The sequence below is a fragment of the Lycorma delicatula genome, chromosome 1, assembly GCF_047948215.1.
Source record: "Lycorma delicatula isolate Av1 chromosome 1, ASM4794821v1, whole genome shotgun sequence".
In the NCBI taxonomy this organism is placed as follows: Eukaryota; Metazoa; Arthropoda; class Insecta; order Hemiptera; family Fulgoridae; genus Lycorma; species Lycorma delicatula.
In genome coordinates this window covers 328455710-328478505 of record NC_134455.1, presented here as the reverse complement: position 1 = coordinate 328478505, position 22796 = coordinate 328455710, and the positions used below count along the sequence as shown (strand labels likewise).

Sequence of the window (22796 nt, the reverse complement as noted above, 5' to 3'; positions counted from 1 at the left end):
AAGACCAATTGCCCAAGAAAATAAGCAAAAAGCCTATTCTACGGCACTGTAATCTTAAAATAACTGAATCAAAAGCGATAAAACTAATTTTCCAGATATCTCTTAACAACTACGCTCTTTAGTAATTATAAATTAAGTAATATCTCATCATCAGAGATTATTTAACATTAATATCACAAAAATGTATAATTAGTGAAGATGGATAAATAACACAAAAAAAAACCTTTTAAAGATCAGTTACCTATAAATAATGAAAGAACACCAAAATAAAGTGACAAACTCGTATTAATTTCATTATTATTTGCCACAAATACAATTCCGGATTAATGTTTACTTTAAATGTCATCAACTAAAAAATCACATTGGAATTATTACATATAAAGGTAACAAAGAATATAGTGTTATAATAAATATAAGCATTAATTTTAAGATATAAAAAAAAATAACTGAAAATAAAAGATAAAATTAAAATTTTCTGTCATTAAAAGAGCCACTGGCTGTAGCATTTCCTACATGTAAATCTCATCACCATAGAGATATTTCTCAACCGTGTTTGATAAATTCTGAACATTGCTAACAACATTAACAACACAAAGACATACATGCACATGCTTTTTGGAAGATTTTAAAAATCTTTCAAAAAGAAATTCTTCATCTTCCAAAGAAATTATTCATTGCTTTCTAGGAGTTACGATCACAAAGATCGCTCTTCAAGGATCGTTAACTAACCTTTAACTACCCTACACAGATCTGCCATGCTGTATATATTTTTGTGTATTCATCTAATAGCCAGTGAAAGTGGCATAACTACAGAATTTTAATTAAAATATTATTTCTATCTAAACTTAATTGAACATCATACATTTTCATTATACTTTGTGTTTCTATGAATATTACAATTTGACAATATTGCTGATGCTTCTACTTAGCAACTATATATTTCCGCAGGACCCAGTAGTGCTTGAATGTGCCCTTTTACTTGATGCTACTTATTTCTTTCCAGAACAATATGAATTTTAGCTAGCAGCTCTATATTCTGTACAAGATTTTATACCTTTTTACTTTGATTCTGAAATTACCACTATAGTTATATTTAATTAAGTAGTTCAATGCGATAACGACAAAGACAAATGCTCTGACTCATAATTAATCAATTTATCTTTTTAAGCCTAGATCAATTTTATGACATTTAAAATTGTACCTGTCCTATTAACAAAATCCATTAAAAATAAAAATGTTTAACCCTTTTCAAAGGGTTTTTTTTGCTTGTACACTAAATTCAAATTTGTTTGGTAGTTGTAATAAAATCAGTATTTTGGGTATAAAGGATGATATAAAACCAATAATATACATAATAAAGCAAAAAATGCAATGCATTATATACATTATTTTTTTAATTTTTAGATGATACAGTTGATCAATGGAAAAAGTCTAAAAAAAATCATAATTCCATATTTTTTTTATTAAGACCACTTCTATTTGCATCATTAATTACATAAAGAAAATCAACTAATTTTTTCAATCAAAAACCAGGAATCAAATAATCTGATGTTCCTTGGCACTAAAGTGGTTAATATTAGAGCAGAAATTACAATACTGTTTTTACTCTTTCAATCTTTACAAATTTTTTTTTGTTAACTTTTAAATTATGCAAATGTCATCAAAAACTAAATTCCAACAATACACAACAATTCATAATAAGGTAAACTGCACACAACACTACTTTGAATTCCAATGATCTGGAGAACCTACCTTTTCTAATGGTGGATATGATAGTGATCATTTTATTCTATCATTGGACTTAGTTCTAAGACAATTAAAGAAGTGTTAGACAGAAGGAACTTTATGTCAATTTTGATGTAATGCTTCAGCTGTAAAAGATGATAAACTACAAACTGTGGAGATTAAATATTTCAGAAGCTTTATTAGAAAGAAAAAGAGGGATTATGTAAGGAATATAGAAAAGCTCTCAAAAATATAAAAAATGCGTTGGGAAAGCACAGTAGAGGAAGACTAGATTATTTAGACATGCTAAGAGAATGAGACAAGAATACGAATATTAAAAATTTTGAACTGAGAAGTAAATGAAAATATATCAAGAAAACAAAGGCATAAGTGGCTAGATAAAGAGGAAAGGAGTAGAGCAGGCAGAGAAAAATAAGTAGTGAGACTGATGGAAAATATTATAGAGAAAGAATGATGAATGAATAAAACATGATGAAAATTGATGACCAATCACCCAACCCAGGATACTAGGTAAGATGAAGAATAGAAATAAAAATAGCAACTACTTTAATTTCCAGTCACGTTTTAACTTGTTTAAATCAGATTAAACAAGACTTGTTTAACAATGCATTATCAGATTATTATATTTAATAATCAATGTATTTATTCTGTATGAGGATATGCCAGTTAATTTTTTATGGCAACAAAGCTGATGAGTAAAAAAGTAGTAACCTTTTACTGGGAATGGACCCAAACCAGCTGAATAAAAGCTAATAAGTTGGCCTGTACACTATCTAGCCAGTTGATAAAACTAAACAACTTATTACAACTTGATTATTACAACTTATAAAAAAAGATTTAATTATGGATGTTCATATTTATAAAAAATCATATAGCGAAGAACTCCACTGCAACCAATAGAGAGGCACAGTGATAAATCAAATGATTTCTCTATTAATAATGAATATAAAACCCTTCAAATTATAAGAAGTAGATAAATGAATTTCACTTTACAAAAATTTTGTAATGAAAAAAAATTATTAAGATTTAAATAGATTCTTGCAATAATGTTAATTAAATTTCAAAGTATAGATTAAATTTTAAATTACCAAAAAATAATAGCGCTTACTTTATCCATTACAATAATATAAAACAAAGCAGAATGCCGTATCTTTTTGAACGAACATAAATTTATACTGTAATAAAAATTACTGCCCGAGTTAGGTAAGACTAGCTTTGGAAGATTATGCGAAATAAAAACGTCAACATTCACAAACATCAATAGATACATTAAAAAAATTAAAAAATATATGTTTATGTTATAATATTTATGTATTTCACATGCAACTCAAATTTCTTATGAAGTACATTTGAAAAATAACTATACATTTACGTAAACATAATTATATGTTGAGGCACTGTATTCTGTGCGCTGCAAGTTAGTCAAGCTGGTAACTTTAAGATGAGAAGGTGGTTCTTTGTTGTTCATCACCTTTGAACATGTCTTTCCAGCGCTCAGGGTGGTGTTAACTTTAGAACAGTAAATATTTCTCATTGAATATGTTTTTTGTGAACATGGTGAATACACACAGTGAAAGACCAGCTTTCCATTAGATTTCCAGGTACACCGGTTGTAATAGTAGTACTAATCAAGAAATTTAGGAAGATGGGACTGGCAAAAGACGGAGTAAAGCTACTGCATAAGGTAGTTTGGAAGAAGCTCAGTCTCACCCAACATCAAATGAACATAATTCAAAAGTTACTGGCTACAGACTGTAGAAAGCAAATAAAATACTATGAATAGTTTCAACAGTTTCTAGTAGACAATTATGACAATATTTTTGGGCTATGTTTTCTACTATGATGAGATAAGTTTCCGTTTTTCAGATTATGTATACTCAGAGAACTCATGTTTATTAATGATCTACCCACATGCTACACATGAAATTCTTGTACATGACTAGAAGACTGGGGTATAGATTGTAATATCCAGGAGAAAAATCATCAGTTCAATACAAACAAAATAAATTCAGCTCGTTATTTTGTATGTTCTTTTGACTTAGGTCCACTGGAGTTTTAATCCTCAGATTATGCAAAAAGAAATGTTTATCAAGGACATGAACTTGTGAGAGTTTTTGACAAAAAGAAGAAATGAATGTAGAATGTTTGGATGTTTCAGGGACTTTTTCAAACAAGTGCGGTTACGTATAGTCAATGTTAAATACAGCTGTAATAGTGCATGACAGATGTATAGCTATTTTTCACAAGGGCACTGTAGTCATCATTAATAAGAAATACCTAATCATGCATCATTTTTATTTATCATATCTTTGACTTGATTATTTGTAGTAAAAACCAAATCTGATTTAGTGATTTCTAGTTTAACTTTTAGTTTATTAATATCAATTTCTGAGTTATCATCAAGACAATCACATTGTTCATTATTTTCAACTGAAGTCCATTTAGAAATACTTTGGGCTATTTTATTACAGGCTTTAGTATTTTTAACAGAATTCCATATTGTTTTTGTTAAAATTTTGCCTGCATGATAGTTAATACTTTCCGGTGACTTTTTTATATAACTATCACCTTCAGCAACATTGTCATAAATGTTTTCAGGTGAATGTAGCTTAACACCATACCTTCCAGTCATATTCTCATAGATTGGTTCTGAGTTTGTAACATGATGTTCTGTGACATATTGTTGATTATTGACATAATATGCATCATTATTAATTGATGATATACCACAGATATCTGATTTATTACTCATACTACAGGGAAATGTGTTAGAAGAATTATTAGGACTAACTTTAGCAAGGTTAGTAGGTGTGTTATTACAATCTAAGAAAACAGGTTCTGCATAAATAGCTTCATTCTGCTCACTGACGTCAACTTTTAAGGCAGCTGGATTCAACATTAGGCTGTTAGAAACAGGCTTGCTACTGATATTGACTGTGCTCATGCTAGACATGCATGGTTTATCAAAATTGCCAATCTCTCTACTGTTATAAGCAGCTACAGAACTATTTGCAGCATACTCCGTGCGACCATTATTTTTATTACAACTACTAAGGCCATCAGAACCGCCACCATTAACACCAGAACTATCAGAGGCACAACAATTGCATTTTGCAGGCAATACATACATGATGATTGATCTTGGTTTTTTACGCCAAAATACTGGGTTTCGACGCATGTAGTATGTGAATAATGCCACTAGCGCCACAAAAGGCACAATCCCAAGGAAGACAAGATATAAGGCCACAATGACTTCCTGCCGTGCTGAAACATAGAAAAAAATCATACATCATCACATAGAAATAAATAAAGTAATAAAAAAGGTGCCTTTTTTGCTTCAGCAGATTCCCAACTATTTATTAATTTATAGAAACTGCTAAGCAAAGAAGCAATAACTTCACAAAATTAAATCTGTTTTACAACTTCATGAAAAATAATAAGTCATGCGCTTATATTCCTTGCCCACATCAATTTGTTAACAATCTGTGGAATTTGATCTATTATAATCAACATTTACAAAAATATTATCTAACGTACCGTCTATTATATACTATATCATGTGTCATGGCAAAGATTTAACTACTTTTTTTTTTTACATATTCACATACTGATTCAAGCCTAAAGAAGTCACTTTGAACTTCTCTTAGAGAGGTTTTTCGAAGGATACTAAGGAGTTTTTAATAAGTGGTTGGCAACAAGATGTTTACAAGGAAACAGTTATTTTCAATCAGACATAACAAATAGTAATCCTAAACTGAATGCTATTCAGGCCAAACAGTTTTATCTGCTTCACGTCACATTTTTGTTAGTTGCATTTATTAGGTTGTATTAACAAATAACCTCAAGATGGATAGTCTCAAAATGGATTTGGTAAATGACCATTTCTGTTTATGTTACCCAGTTCTGCATTTCTACTTTCACTGAACTGGAATTTGAAGCCTAGCTATGAAGTGAATTCTGATATGCGGTGTTGTCAAACATCTGCAGAGGTAATGTAAAAATGTATGGTAATTAAAAATAAAGGTAAAATTCTGTTTTTAACAGGACACAGAATCAGTTTATATAGCAAACTGACATGTATTTTTATGAAAACTAGTATGGATAAAAATAATAAATAACTATTTTAACTGTGACTATTTAGTTTTTCAAATAATATTGCATTTGCTAATAATAACAACAACTTGATGAATATTTTTTGCATGTATTAAACTTCTAATGCCATTTCAAGAAATATTTTTTTTTTAGTATTTATTATATTACAATGTATTAAAAAATAATGGCATAATGGCATTACATCAAACAAGGAGATGAATTTGATTACATAACTTAATTTTTTATGCAGAAATTCAAATTACTAATTTTGACATTATTTATGTATTAAAAAAATGTAAAATTTGTAAATTTACAATAACCGAATTAGTTTTTGCATACATTTAATAAATATTTTTCATTGGTACTTAATACAGAATCAAACATTTATATAAAAATGAATATGAAACAACAAGAATTAATGGGAAACTTGCCAACACAAAGAGAATTTTTAAAAGACTGGCCTGTTTAACTTTCTTACTGCATAGTACTTTAATACTAAAACACAATATTTTAATTAGGTTTAAATCAGAATTTTCATATTACTGATGTTCTTCGGTTAATACAGTTAAATATAAAGCGGAGTAAATTGGAAACAGCCTGTTGTGGAACAGCATAATCCCAAAAAATAATTAATTTACTTTAATTAAAATCTACATCTTTCAGAGAAATCCACTCCTACATGGCAAGTTCATGGTGACAGATGGTGGAATATCTCTTGGTTATGAGTGGTTGGAGGAAAATGAAATACCTCTCACAGATCAACAGGTACTGTTGCTGAGCAGTTTTGTCATTTATGATGCCAAAAGCTAGAAGAAACCCTTGATAAAAAATTACCAGGTCCTCCAAGCATGGCGGGGAGGGGGGATTCGTCTGAGGTCAACAACCACAACTCGAAAAACCAGCACTGTAAAGTTTCAGAGTCAGATCAAAAATATGGAACTATAAAGTACAGAGGAAAACTTTAATGAATTTTAGGACCTGGAAGATAAGATCACTTTATGAAGCAGGTAGTGCAGAAGTTCTCATACATCAAGTATTGGGTGAATTAAAAAAATTAAACACAGCTCGTTTGCCAAAGTATTGGACTTTAATTATAAAAGAAAAATAATAACTGACAGTACATTGCGTACAAAAGGCACATAATCAACAAATCAGTTTTTGTTGAGACCTTACAATCTACTAAATTAGAATTGAAAAGTTTGATTTATAAAATAACAATCCCAAAAATTCATATTTAAACATAAAACACTAAAAAATACACTTTCATAATTCCAATTTTTCAGATTAAAAAATCACATTTTGACACTATTAATACATTGACACTATAATTCTAAACAAATTATCAGCACATAGACAGTTAGATTAACTAAACAGTTCAAAGATTAAACTACTAAATTAATTATTAACCTGTACAAATGTTGTACTGTAAACTTCACAAAGGAAGACATTAATATTAACACAAAAAGAATGATTGCACAGAAAAAATATAAACGTAAAATGATAATCATACATATAGTTTAACTTTCTGAAATTAAAATTCAAAAAGTTTTCTATTGATACAGGAATAATAAACTCATAAAGTAATAATATGTATACACATTCATAAATAAAGTTTATCAAATTGTACCTGATAATTTCTCAAAAAGTAATATTGTTTAAGGGGAGATCCTGTTGCTTATTACTATTAACGACAATGGAGACATTCAGAATATTCAATAAACATCTCATAATAAATCAAGTATCTACTTATTGGAGCAGCAGTATTTGATGCACTTGAGTCTGAGACTGAGAGGAAACGTTGGGAGTTCTTACAAGTTAAAAAATTGCTCTAGAATATACTAGGAATACGATTTGAACTGAAGCATGTAACAGGTTTTAAAACAAATATTGTACACTTTTTCACAAAAACTTTCACTGAAACAACAGAATAATGAGAAAATCATAAAACAAAACACACGAGGTAAATGTAAATATTAGTTGTAAAATTATGTTAACATCTACAATGAAGACGCTTGAAAGACAATGTAGACACTGTACGCATTTAATTGAAATTCATTTTACGGTTAAGAGCAAAGTGTAAAAATATTATTGAATCAAAATTCAGGAGGTTTAACATTTACGAATAATACGCAGCATCACAAATTTGTAATAACCACACTAAAAGAGAGAAAGAAAACGTGAACAAGTCGCAGGCAGAACATCCGCACCCAGTAGAAGTCTGACCTGCACTGACGAAAGGTGGCGTGATGAGAAGAAGGGGAAGCAAACTAGGCTGTAGACAGAAGAGTGTGTGTGTTGACGACAACAGGTAGTGTGCAAGTGTTAGTGCAGAAAGAAACAGCATAAACGAGAAGTTTGGGAACGATAGCCATAACAAAAGACTATTTTTATAAACAAGCAGACCATTAAAAGAATTACGTAAGACTGATAAGAAAATTTCTCAACAAGTTGAGGAATGACATCATCGCAGACAAAGAAAATTAGACTAAGAGGAACTTTGCCAACAACATTAAAATTGGTGAGAACAAAAACAGTTATGACTAAATTGACTAAATAGAAATTGTTTTTATGAATCATTATGACCACAGCAGACAAAATAGAAAATTACGTGAACTTGACACTACGAGAAGACCTTGAATTTATTGGATTAAAGCTACTTTACGCATTGGCGTAAACATCAAGTAAATCAACTCAATCTTTGCATTGGTGAAATATAAGAGATAAGGTGCCCCATGACGGGGGACTTTAGGACCTAAAATTTTTTATGGATCTTCTGTTGATAAGAAATAACTTGGGAATAGGTTTTTTTATAAGTAACAAAATCAGAGATAGCATTACAGAACATACTTCTTATTCACTAAGGCTTTTCACAATGGCTACATAGATGAAAACCAGACAGACAATTTTTGTCAACTGTCATCCATCTACAGAAGATATCTCCTATGAGGAACCAGAGAGGATACTTGAGAAAATCAATTTGAACAATATCAAAATCACATAAGGTGGCCTCAATGGAGAGAGAGTTAAATTTATACCAAGCATTCATAATTAAACATTAATGTAAAAATGAATATGAAACAACTACAAGAAATAACGGAAAACTTGTCAAAACAAAGAGAATTTTTAACAAAGACCTGTTTAACATTCTTACTCCCATAGTATTTTAATAATAATGTAAAATATTTTACATTTAGAATGAAGTGATAACAGAATCCATTTGAGAAATCTAGCATTCTACATTTCTCATGCAAGACTTCCACATAAAAATACATACATCCAAAGGTACATAGAAATCTCCAGATCAAAGGGCAGTCAATCAAATTAAATCACCCTCGATTTATAGGAAAGATAGTTTTTATTGGAAATATTACAAGGGTAAATCAAATATAAATGGGATTTTTGTTCCTGAGTGTCTACGGCTGGTAGGACTGAGCCTGCGTTTTAGTATGCTTGGGTGGGATTGTTAAGAGTGGGGAGAGCTGACCATTCCACACTCCCAATCAATTCGTCAGTAATGCTCATGATAAAATTTCTATAATGATATAATTTCTTTAAAATTTCTTGCTTGTAAAGAAGTTCAAGCAACGAAAATTTTTTGGAGATTGACTGCACAGTTCGGGGACCAAACATTGTCGAGGACTTGTGTGTTTGCCTGGCATAAAGAGTTCAAGGAAGGACGAACGAGTGGAAAATCAGGAACACAATCGCCATCCTTGGACCAGCATTACAGACAAATACACTCGCACAGTTCAAGACATCCTTGAAGACAATCAATGGGTGAGAATATCTGAAATTGCAGAACAGGTTGAAATAAGTTATGGGAGCTGTCAAGCGATTATCACAAATGACCTACAATTCCATAATGTGTGTGCCAGATGGTCCCTCGCCTTTTGACTGCATATCAGAAGTTGAGACATTTGGAGGTCTGTCAGGGGCTTACAGCAAGGTTTGCAAAAGAAGGTGATGCATTTTTGGGTCAGATTGTCACCAACGAAACGTGGGTCCACCACTACACTCACCAGTGAAAGCAAGCCAGTATGGAGTGGCAAAATAAAGGTGAGGCAGCCCCACTGAAAGCCAAGACACAACAGTCAGCTGGCAAGGTTCTTTCAACCATTTTTTTTTGACCGGTGAAGTATTTTGCTCATTGTTTTTTGCATGAGGAACACACAATCAATGCTGTTTACTACTGTAAGGTGTTCAATGAGGTGAGGGCTGCATATTGCTGCAAAAGATGAGACCAACCAATTCGAGAGGCCATCCTCCTTCACAACAATGTCAGGCCCCCCCCATACTGCAGCTCTAATGGTCTCAAAGTTAGAAGAAATGCACTGGACTCAAGTTGATCATCCTCCATACAGCCCGGACCTAACGCCCTGCGATTTTCATTTGTTTGGGTCGCTTAAAGAAGCTCTAGGAGGACAACAATTTGAAGATGATGACGGCATGGAGGGATTCGTGCGTAATTGGCTCCTGACACAATCAGCTTCATTCTAGTGCTGAGATAAAAAACCTTCCTTCTCGCTGGGAAAAATGTATTTCTAAAGCAGGAAAATAAACTATATTTGCCTTTAATTTTTCTATAATTTAAAAAAAAATAAAATCCCATTTATATTTGATTTACCCTCGTGTAATATTGAGGAGATCAGAGTGGATTGGACCGCTTTCTTGTGAAACGAACCATAAATATACAGGCAAAGACCAATCACAGGAGAAAGACAAAATTAATTGTTAGATTTGACAAAAAGAAGTTAGAGAAGGAAGAAATCAGAGTGAAATTTAAGAAGATTAAGAATCATCTGGGGAGCTCTACTTTGGAACAAGGCATAGAAGAAGATTGAAGTAGAATTAGATCAGTCCTGACAGAAGCTGCTGATGAAGTTATTAAGAAGGAGAAAGGAAATAAAAAAATCTAATATAATATGGAATGCAAGAAGGCAATTCACAAAAGAAGAAGAACTAGAGTTATGGCTGGGAGATTTTAATCAAGAAAGTAGGAAAGAAAATTTTTATATCATTAGAAGAGAAACCTCAAAAAAAAATAAGACAAAAGAAGCCCAAGAACTATACGTGGCTGACACAAAAATCAGAGGAAGTGTTAAGTTTTAATATCATGTTTTCTTCTTATATAAAATATTGTAATAGCAGCCTTGATTGTTGTAATTCTTTTTCTCAACGCTAAAGCTCAGCTGATTCGATTCTAGACTCAGTACACAAGATGATATGTAGTAACTTCAGCGACGTATTCGATACAACGTATTTAAAATTTATTTAAAACACTATTCAAGATGTTTTCATATATTATCTTAGTTCACCGAGTCCAACCTACAAGCACGTACAACTACACCATTTTGGCTAGGCAATATATCACGGCCAAGTTCAACTATCTACGAATACGACAACCTACAAGCTACGAGTATCAACATTCTTCATATGCGTAATCCATTGTTCATCTTATTAATTAATCTGTTTTCTTTCTTATTATTATGTCTAATTTCTTATTATTAATATTTAAGTTAATATAATTAGATTCAAAATGACTGCCAAGGAATCAGTCAATAGTAAGACTATGCAGACTAATATAATTAAGACTAACATAGTATAATTAAGGCATCAATCACATGAATAAATACCTTTGCTGATAATTTCAACCCTGCAAAAAATGAAATATATTCTTTACAAATAAAATTAAGAAATTTATTAGAATTACAAGTTAAATATGATGACATTCAGTCTCAGTTGGAAGCTATTGATGATGATACAACTGAAGACAGAATACAAATTGAAGATAATCTATGTAACATAGAATGTAAATTAAAATCATTGTTAGATAAAATATCTATAAAACCTCCTGATAAATCAGATGTTACCAATATGAAACCAATTATTAATAATCAAATGCAGTTTTTACAGCCAATTAAATTGCCATGTTTTAGTGGAAATTTACTTGAATGGCAGCATTACTTTAATACATTTAATGACTTAATTCATTCTAGAAATGACCTATCCGATATTCAAAAATTATACTACTTACAGTCATCTTTGAAGGATGAGGCTCTTAATATCATCAAAAACTTACCAATTACAAGGAAAAACTATTCAGTTGCTTTAAATCTTCTTAAAAAAAGATATGATAATAAATACATAATCTCTGTTCATCTTATTGAAAATATTTTAAAAATTGGTTTTATTGAAAAAGAATCTGCAGATAATTTAGATTATTTTATTAATAAAATTAATTCTTGTATAAGTTCATTGGAGGCAATGAATTTACCTGTAAGTCCTTATGAACTCATTGTTACGCAATAACTAGCATCAAAATTAAACAAAAATTCTTTCAAAAATTGGAAGGAAAAACTTTCTAATGAAAACTTTCCTAATTTCAAAAAATTTGTTGAGTTTCTTAATAATAGAGAACAAATACTTGAAAATGTTGCAGCTAAACTTGAGTATAATTCGCAACCAAATGACACTCACTCTATTAACAAACAAGTATTTAACAAACCTTTTAAAGATCAAGGGAAATATAACAATACAAATAAAACTTACAGAAGAAATTTAGTTAGTTACCATGTAAATTCAAAAATTATTCAATGTACTATGTGTAAATCCGATCATTATTTATATACATGTAAAAGATTTCTTGATTTACCAGTAGATAAACGCAAGGAATTTTTAGTCCAGAATAAGTGTTGCTATAATTGTTTTCGAACAGGTCACTATATTAATAATTGTATGAATAGGCATGTATGTAAAAACATGTTCCAAAAAGCACCATTCCTTAATCCATACAGAGGAAATTGATAAATCTAGCTCTAAGCCTGAAAATAATACTTATTGTGCATTAAAATTACAAACAAATAAAAATATTCTATTGTCTACCGCTGTGTGCAATACTGTGGACAAACATGGAAATTATCAGACATGTAGAGTGTTGCTTGATTCAGCCAGTCAAGCCAATTTCTGCACAATGGAATTTGCTCATAAACTTGGGCTAATCTTAACAAAAAATAATCTTCCAATTTCTGGAATTAATAACTCATTATGTCAATCAAATTACAGTGTCACAGTCAAACTATACTCTCGCTATGAAAACCTTACATTAGACATTGTTTGTGCTGTATTACCGAACCTAACTGACAATCTTCCTGCTGAATCATTTTATTCATCTCATCTCAATTTACCAGAGAAGTTATTTCTTGCGGACCCAAACTTTAACATTTCTTCTAATATTGATATCCTTTTAGGTGCACAGTACTTCCTAAACCTTATTCTGCCGAATAAATTTATACGTAATCAGCATTTTCCCTTAATACAAGAAACAAGATTAGGATATATATTAGCTGGAAACCTTCCTTTAAATGTTACACGCAACAATTCCGTTTCTTCTTTTTTCATTCGTAATGACAATAAAATTCTTTCATCACAGATAGAAAAATTCTGGGAGGTAGAAGAACCTATTTTAGTCAAACAAACCTCTCATGATAACTCAATATGTGAAAGGAATTTCATAGAAAATACAATTAGAAATAAGGATGGTAGATTTATAGTTACATTACCTCGTAAATCAGATAACATCAAACTTGGCGATTTCCTTAATAACGCCAAAAATAGATTTTTGTCTTTAGAACATAAGTTTATTCAAGACCCCAGTTTTAAGAAGGAATACTCTAATTTTATTAATGAATATATAAACCTAGGTCATACGTCTGAACTTAATTCAAAGGATTTATTGATATCTGACTGAAGTTTTTTATCTACCTCATCATGCTGTTTTCAAGGAAACAAGCTTAACAACCAAACTAAGAGTTGTGTTTGACGGCTCAGCCAAATCCAGCAATGGTCTATCTTTAAATAATACACTAATGATAGGACCTACGGTTCAACAAGATTTATTTTCAATAATTTTAAGATTTAGAGTCCATAATTATGTGATATCACAAAAATGTACAGACACATTCTAGTTACTCAAAAGGACAGTAATTTGCAAAGAATTCTGTGGCGTGAAAACCCTGAACAAGACTTAAAGCATTATGCCTTAAGAACAGTAACTTATGGTACAACTAGTGCCTCATTTTTAGACTTCTTGTTTAGTTCAAATTGCCAATGATAATAACGATCAATTCCTAATGCCTGCAGAGCCATATTAAATGGTTTTTATGTTGATGACCTTATTACAGGAGCTGATAGTGTACATGAAATTAAGCAATTAAAAACTGATGTATGTAACTTATTAAAACAGTATGGCTTTCCCCTTCATAAGTGTTTCTCCAACTGTCAAAATATTGTTTTCTCAACTGATGATACTATACTATTAAACACACCTATTATATCATTAAATAAAAATGAAAACATAAGTACTTTAGGTATATTATGGAATAATTACTTAAATAAATTAACCTATACAGTTAATCAAACAGAAGTTAAAATATTCACTAAAAGACATATTTTATCAATTATTTCTGGTATCTATGATCCATTAGGTCTCATTGGACCATTATATTTTTATGCAAACATTTTATACAAGGTCTTTGGCAAATCAAGTGCAATTGGGATGATACTTTACCCGATAATTTACTATCGCAGTGGCAAATTTTATACAATCAATTAAGTTTAGTTAGTTCTATAAATGTTGACAGATGTGTAAAGTTAAACATTGATAGTAGCATCAAATCCTTTCAACTCCATGGATTTGCAGATGCAAATCCATGGAGTTGAAATCCATCTCTTAACGGTTTCAGATGTTTTATGTATATATGTTAGAATTACTTACTGTAATGATAAGGTTTCATGTAATTTATTGTGTTCCAAATCACAAGTTGCTCCTTTAATGACTCTTCCAAGACTTGAACTCTGTGCTTGTTTGCTCTTATAACGTTTACTCAATCAAGTTACATTAGTTTTAAATGAAAAAATTAATGAAATTCATTTATATTCTTATTCCATGATTGCACTCCATTGTATTCATGGTCAATCCACCAATTGGAAGGTGTTTGTAGCCAATTGAGTTTCAGAAATTCAACAATTGACTTTTAATGCGAAGTGGCATCATATTGAATCACCTTCAAATCCTGCCGATATACTCTCTCGGAGATGTTTTCCGGAAAAATTAATTAATTTTGTATTATGGTGGCATGGTCCAAGCTGGCTTTTACAAGATTCTTCATGTTGGCCAACTAATCATCATTTTAATTCTACTAAAAAAAATATTGATCCTCAATGCCTTGTTGAAAAACATCAAACTGTTCAGGTATCTCTTTTGACCTCTAATATTACTGACTATACTGAGAAATACTCATTGCTGTCTAAACTAATTCGTGTTTTTACTTACTGTTTTAGATTCATTCAAAATATTAAGCATAGTCTACTAACGATAGAAAATTTGATGCATTGTCTTCAAATGAAGTAGAATTCACTCTTGAATTTTTCATTCATCAATCTCAGTTAGCATATTTTAAGTCTGAAATTAATGATCTTCAAAACCAACGTTCCATTTTGAAACAAAATTATAAGAATAAGAAATGAATTTGATAAGACAAATTAGAATGGAACATTCTAATTTGTCTTTCAATAAAAAACATCAATTAATACTACATCCTCGTGCAAACATAACAAGGTTAATCATCCACAGTGAACATTTACGTCTTTTACATGCTGGACTGCAATTAACTCACAGTTCTCTTTGTCAAAGATTTTGGATTGTGAATGCAAAAATAGCTATTCGTTCTATAGTTAGGAAATGCCTAAAATGTTTTCGTTTTAATGCTGATAACCAATCTCAGCAACTTGGTCAACTACCCTCTTCTAGAATTATTCCTTCGCGAGCCTTTTCTAGTTGCGTTATTGACTATGGTGGCCCTATTATGATTCGCCATGGCAGACAGAAATCTAAAATTCTTTCAAAGGCCTATATTGCGCTTTTTATTTGCTTAGTTACTAAGGCTATTCATTTAGAATTTGTTTCAGATTTAACAACTGAATCCTTCATAGCTGCCTTAAAACGATTTATTGCTCGCAGGGGTATTTGTAATCAAATGTATTCAGATAACGCTACTACCCTTTCGTTGTGCTAGCAACATTCTTTATGAATTGTTTCAATTTTTTGAATCGAAGGATTTCAATTCGGCTATTCAATCTTTCTCAAAATTTCAAATGGTCATTTATTCCCCCTTCCTCGCCCCACTTTGGTGGCTTGTGGGAAAGCGGAATCAAGAGTGTTAAATTTCATCTTCACCGTGTCGTTGGACAAACCATTCTTACAAAGAATTTTATACAATTTTAACTCAAATCGAAGCATGTCTTAATTCTCGCCCACTTTTTGCTATTTCTAATGACACTAAAGATCTTGAACCTCTTAACTCCTGGTCATTTCTTAATTGGCTCTCCTCTTACTTCATTTCCTGGCCCAGACTTTTCCGAAATTCCAGAAAATCGTTTAGGTAGGTGGCAATTATTGCAGAAATTTATTCAATTTATTTGGAAAAGATGGTCTAAAGATTATTTGCATCAACTGCAACAACGCAATAAATGGCGTTTTTCCAATAGAAATATTTGTGAAGACGATTTAGTTTTAATTTGTGATGACAATACTTCTCCATTATTTTGGAAATCTGGAATGTTACTCACGCTTTCATGGGTTCTGATAATTTAGTTAAAGTTGTTGACATTCGTACATCAAATGATATATTTCGTAGACCAATACATAAATTGTGTCTGCTACCTTTATCAGATAAATAATTAAAATCTTAATGGTTTTTATTCAATGTTTTTTTATATATGTATTCATTTTATTACTTATGTATATCTCAATAACTGTTATATGATATTACCTAAAATTGTATTATTTGTCAAGGTTATATTATGTTCAAATTGTATCATATTTGTATTACATTATACTATAAGTTTTCTTATAACTTAATTATTCATGTATTCCTCAATAGTTTATATTCAAAATCTGCCGATTTTGGCAGGCAGTTATGTTAAGTTTTAATATCATGTTTTCTTCTTATTTAAAATATTGTAATGGCAGCCTTGATTGTTGTAATTCTTTTTCTCAACGCTTAAGCTCAGTTGATTCGATTCTAGACTAAGTACACAAGATGATATGTAATGGGACAGTAGCATACAATGTATTAAGCAATTCAATCAATCATTTACATTAATTCTATTCAATATACTTCAAATACTCAAAATATTATATGTATTATTAATATTCAATGTGTTATTACTAAACTGAAATCAATTACAACAAACAAGACTACCAAATATATCTAATCAAAAATGTATTCTACAAATGAATAAATACTACATAAACTCAATATGGATTCGTCTACTTATTCAAACTTCAACTAATCAGCAGGAAGTTACCAAAGAAAATAAAGCAGAACTGTTCATAAAGCCAATGTGTTTAGGTGTCAGACTTCAGGAAGCGTTGTCAAAGATAGAAATGGTAACCTCCTAACCAACCAACAAAACAATAAAAAGCATTGGACTGCTGGATATTTTAATGAATTGTTCAACTGCAGATCATCAAATCAATCAAATATTAGTCACTACTATAAAGACAGAAATAGAAAAGTCCTCAGAACCACCAGCCTTAGAAGAAATTAGGAGTTAAATCAATAAAGAGATATAAGCGTGCAGGGGCAGATCCTATAACAGTAGAAATGTTAAAACATGCTGGAGAAAAGCTAGAAGAAAGTGTTTACTAGTTAATTTGTAAAATATAGAAAGATGAAAAGATACTTGGAGAAGGAAAATAGCAGTAATCTGCCCAATACATAAAAAGAATGACAAACAAAATTTGATAACTATAGACGAACTGCTCTCTTAAGTGTTGTTTACAAGAATATCTCATTGTGCTTATTAGTAAGAATCCAATAACAACTAAGGAAAAGGTAGAGGAATTTGTGTGTGGCTTCAGACCAAACCAATGATCGGATACTTTCTTTGAGACAAATTGTGGAGAAAGCTTGGGATTTTGATCAAGTTGCACATATTCTGTTCATAGATTTCCAGTTGGCTATGATAGTGTTCAGAGAAAAAAATCCAGTAAAAATCATAGAAGAAATGGTTATAAAAAAAAAGATAGTATCACTGGTAAAGGAATGCCTGAATAACACATAAAGGTATGCAAATGGAGAACAAACTAAAGGAATTCTTTATTATGAAAGACTGTAGCAGAGACATGGAACTTCACCAATTTTGTTCAATATGGCACTGGACAAGATTACCATGGAATTCTTAAAATGGCAGAATTAATATAGGGCAAATTTTTATCCAGAAGCTGGCATATGCAAATGATCTGGCACTGCTAGCTGAAACCAAGTTGGAGTCTTTACTGTGATGGTGAAGTCCTTAGAAGTATGAAAACAATGTTGGGCAAAACATTAACCACAAAAAGACAAAACATCTATTAATCTCAAGGAACAATTGTAAAGAAAATGAAAGGAACAGTTAACTTTGAAGATAGGGACATGACAAAGGGTAAAAGAATTCAAATATTTGGGATCTGTCTTTACATTACATGAGAACTGGAACCAGAGATTAAAGCCAGAATTGCATTAGAAAATAGAAAACATTTTGATTTAATTGAACTGCTTAAAGCAGAACTCTATTGCAAAATAGAAGAGAATAGTTTGGCCAACATCACAGCTGTGAATCTCAGAAAATGGGCTGCAGAGACTAAAAACAACTGAGAACAAGTATTTGAGAACTGAGTACTTTGAGAACAAATTAGTACTTTGGACAAATTTTACAGACCAATAAAAGATACTGTAACAAATGAATGGAAACAAAGAAAAACTGAGAGCTTGGCATAGAAGAAACTCAACTGATAATTTCAAATGGAAATAATTACAGTGATTTACTATTCATCTCCATAAACAGATATCAATAAAGATTTATCTATAACATTCAATTTTATTAGTAAAGAATAGATTTATCAAATATTAATTTTTGCAAAATTCCATCATACTTAATCGCAAGGCCTATAACATTTTTATTTGTCAAAGGATCCAAGAAGGGTCAAAGAGTGCTTCAAAACAAATAAGTTTTTACTCACCTCTAAGAGATGAAAATAACTGAACAGTTAAAATATCTCACTTCAACTTTTATAAATTAAAAGGGGTTAAATTTTTACTTGTCTTACAAGGTTATATTTTGAAAAAGAACAAATTGTGTAATTACAAGGGTGTTCATGATACAGGAAAAGAAAAGCAGTAGAAACTTTACAAACCTTTTACTGGGTCCCGAAAGCAGAGAACTTTTTAAAAAAAAATTTCATATAATTGTTTCAATTTTTTGACAATGTATGGGGTAAGAGTGCTACAGGGCAAAGGATTTCAAGCATATTTAAAACCAATAATTTTTTTTTTTTTGTACTTTTAATGACTATATCCAGATCAAAAAAATATTTATTTAACTTACTTATTTTTTTATTAATATTGTAAAATGATGAAATACAATTTAAAAATGAACTACATTGATTTAATTAATGTTTAGCTATACTGGACATGAAAATAAAAAATTGATGAACTATGAAATAAACAATAATTTAGTATAAACGTACAACAAAAACATACATTGAATTTTAGAGAACAATTAAAAATCAGAGCTTAATTTTTAATACTCAATTTTAAAATGCTTAGGGGTCTGATTATAATCATAAAATCTGAAGCAGCTGCAAGAATTTCCATCATTTTAAACATATTTTAATATGAGTAAATAATTTAACAATTTTCATTACTTCTATTAATATCTTAATGATAAAATTTTCAAACCTGTTGTTGACATCAAATTCATATATTATAATTAAGCTTATTTTCATTATACACATCATAAATAAGAATTTATAAAACTAGTATATTTTTTTATTCGCTCTACATACTTCCATTATTATGTTGTAACTACTAAGTTACTTCACTTACATTCACATCACAATGGAGTTTTAAACTGCTATAATTCACAATCCTCAACTGACAGTTTAGTTAATCAAATAGAAAAAGAAGGAGGATATGAAATACTATAGTTCAGCATTTGCTTTAAAAAGATTTAAATCACATGGCACATCACCCATTAAATAAATATACATAATCAAAAGAAAAATTAAAAAACAAATATAAATAATTGGTATGATAAACAATGATTAAAAGGAGTAAATAATAAAAAAAAATTATGTCTCCCTGTTTTGAATCATGTCAGAAATAGCGCAGCACCATTTCCTTTCATCAAAGCTTTAATTAGATGAACTTCTTTTAATATAACAGGAAAACTTACAGTTTTAGTAAAGATAATAAGAATTATCTCCAATAAAAATTAATTACCAGAAAGTGATGAAAATAGAAATTTCAATTTTTTTATCATAATGAATTTAAAAAAAGAAAAGAATACTATCTGTTCGGATATTACCTCCCTTAAAATAGAGGCTATGCAAAAGATGAATGCTTTATTTTGTTACTACATGTAAACACAAACAGCCTGCAAGCATAAACACCCCGCTGTTTATATAGAAATATGTCAGGATTTCACAAATTTAGTTTCAATTAATTACTGTACAAAACTTTTACATTAAAAATAAAACTACCAAAAAGCCATGAAAATTTCATACAGAAGATATGAAATAATTTTAAAAACCTTTAAAGCTATTAAGAGGTCAGATATCTTCAACATTTTGACATTTAAACATTAGACAACCAATATTCCTGTAAAACAATTTGAGAATACTATTTATTAGTTAACAAAGAAATAACCTTTACAGGCACTCTCATTTAATTCTTAAAAAGCAACGTTCATGAAATTGGAAAGCAATCAGGATGATTCTTTTACAAACTTCTAAATTAAAAACAAAATACTCTATTTGAAACTGCCAATGATATGATATTTTAACTTAGAATATAAACTAAGAAGAAACAATATTAAACAACAAACATTTGGTTACTGATTTTTCAACATGCCTCTTACCACACATCCCCTCTGGGTTATTTAGTGGTAGATACCTCAGCCCATTCTTAAGAACTCTTAATGATATTAAATTAGTAGTAACTGCTAAACTATAATTAAGACTAGAAACTAAACACAACAAAAATTTTAGAGGGTGGATATGGCCAATCATATCCTTGTCAAATTACATATCTGCCACCCATATGTCCTAAAATAATTGCCTTTATTACCACTGTCTTAAAACTGATTTTGATGGTAGTCCATTATACCTCTAATGGAACACTCATTCAGCGTGACGGCATGTCTTGTGCTACAATATCTCACTATTAATGAGATATCAGATTTCCTCTGATCTTTAAGTTTCAGGTGATGCAATTTTGTTTCTAAGCTTCCAAGAACAAAGCAGCTGATATAAGATGACACGTATGATTTCAACAAGTATAAGATTCTTTAGAAGCTAGGCCAACCTCATTAAGTATAGTGAAATTTCATGGTTAGATAACCTAAGTAACCATTACTCTTGTATATAAATCTTAGAAGCAATGCAAAATATTAGACTAACCCAACCTTTTGCATTGCTTCTTACATAGTGACTAACAAGGATTAATGACAGATTTAATTATAAAAATTTCCTCAGCTTCATTTTGAGCAATTCCAACAGACTTACTAAAAATAAGAACAATACGTTAACTTACATACTAAAAATTTATTAAATGTGACTCAACTACTAAGTTATTTCTGCAAAAATACAGAAAATGTGTGTAAGCAATGTACAAGCACTGCTTTCTTGGCCAGCAACTATAACATTAAAGCATTATCTACACTAACTTAATATATTCTGTAATATATACATCTAAGTAAAACAATAATTAGCAAAAATTTTACTACTTTTTTCTTTACAGTGCATTATGTAATACAGTACCACAATCAAAAGTGTGATATACAAGACAGTATTAGTAACTAACCAATGTATTTCAAAAATACTCATTCTTCTTGTTTATAATTTGTGAATACTGCTCGTCCATAAAAAAGCAGCTTTAATTCATTTAATCCTATTTCAAAACACATATAAATAACTATTTTAGTAACCAACAAAATTATTTTTTAAGCTAAAAATAAAAACAAAACTAAAAGTCAAAAAATAAAAATAAAAACATTAAATAAAAGTAAAATCATGTTATTTAAAAGTCTTTGTCGAGAATATCAAAAGCAAATGAAGTTAAATGAAACATTTTATAAATGCATATCGTAATTTCTATCACAAAAAGAATGAAAATAGTCAAGATATTACACTGAATGTATCCAGAAAAAGTTATACAATTTCTGTTACGAAAAAAAAATTACTAGAAAATACAAAAATTCTGTACTTTTTAAATTGAAAATTTTCATCTTTCAAATTCTTGAAAAATAACTGCAACCGGTTTAAGCTTATCAATTACAAGAACTGACTGTAGGATTTTACATTACACTGACTAAACCTAAACAGCTTTGGAACAAATAGGATTTTTCAGTAAAATTTATATAATTCTAGTCAGTAGCAGACCAAAATCGCACAATAATAAACCACAAAATAGAAGAAACAGCCAAAAAATATGTAAAATCAAATACATAGAAACTCACCATTAGGATCAGCAGCAGGACCACTGTCAGCAGAACCACCTGTCCCAGGGTAATCACAAATTGGAGGAGCAAAACCAGGTTTACAATGGCAGTGGCCATTGCTATTACAAACACCATTACCACTGCATCCCATTGGACATGCACCTTCTTTGGTATTTGCACGTAGGGAACTAACGTTCATACACTTCTGATTTACACACATCTACACAATGAATAGATAAAAATAAACTATTAAGTTGTCTAATTTATACACTAATGAGAACACAGAAAATTTCAAATAATTATAGTATTAGTATTATTATTATTATAAATAAATAATAATAACGATGATGATACTGATAAGGATTCCACTCTTCCAAGCTGTCATATGACTTTTCATGTGAAAAAATATACAGCAA

The 22796-nt window shown here is 30.2% G+C and overlaps 1 protein-coding gene across 1 annotated transcript in view; it reads right to left on the bottom strand.

Moving 5' to 3' along the window:
• Positions 1-22796, bottom strand: part of Meltrin (disintegrin and metalloproteinase domain-containing protein meltrin) — a 216279-nt gene that overhangs the window by 20995 nt on the left and 172488 nt on the right. The window contains exons 16-17 of the mRNA XM_075382115.1: positions 22399-22600; positions 4875-5010 (exon numbers count right to left, since the gene is read on the bottom strand). Coding sequence (XP_075238230.1) covers positions 4875-5010; positions 22399-22600 — 338 coding nt within the window. The remainder of the gene's footprint in view (positions 1-4874; positions 5011-22398; positions 22601-22796) is intronic.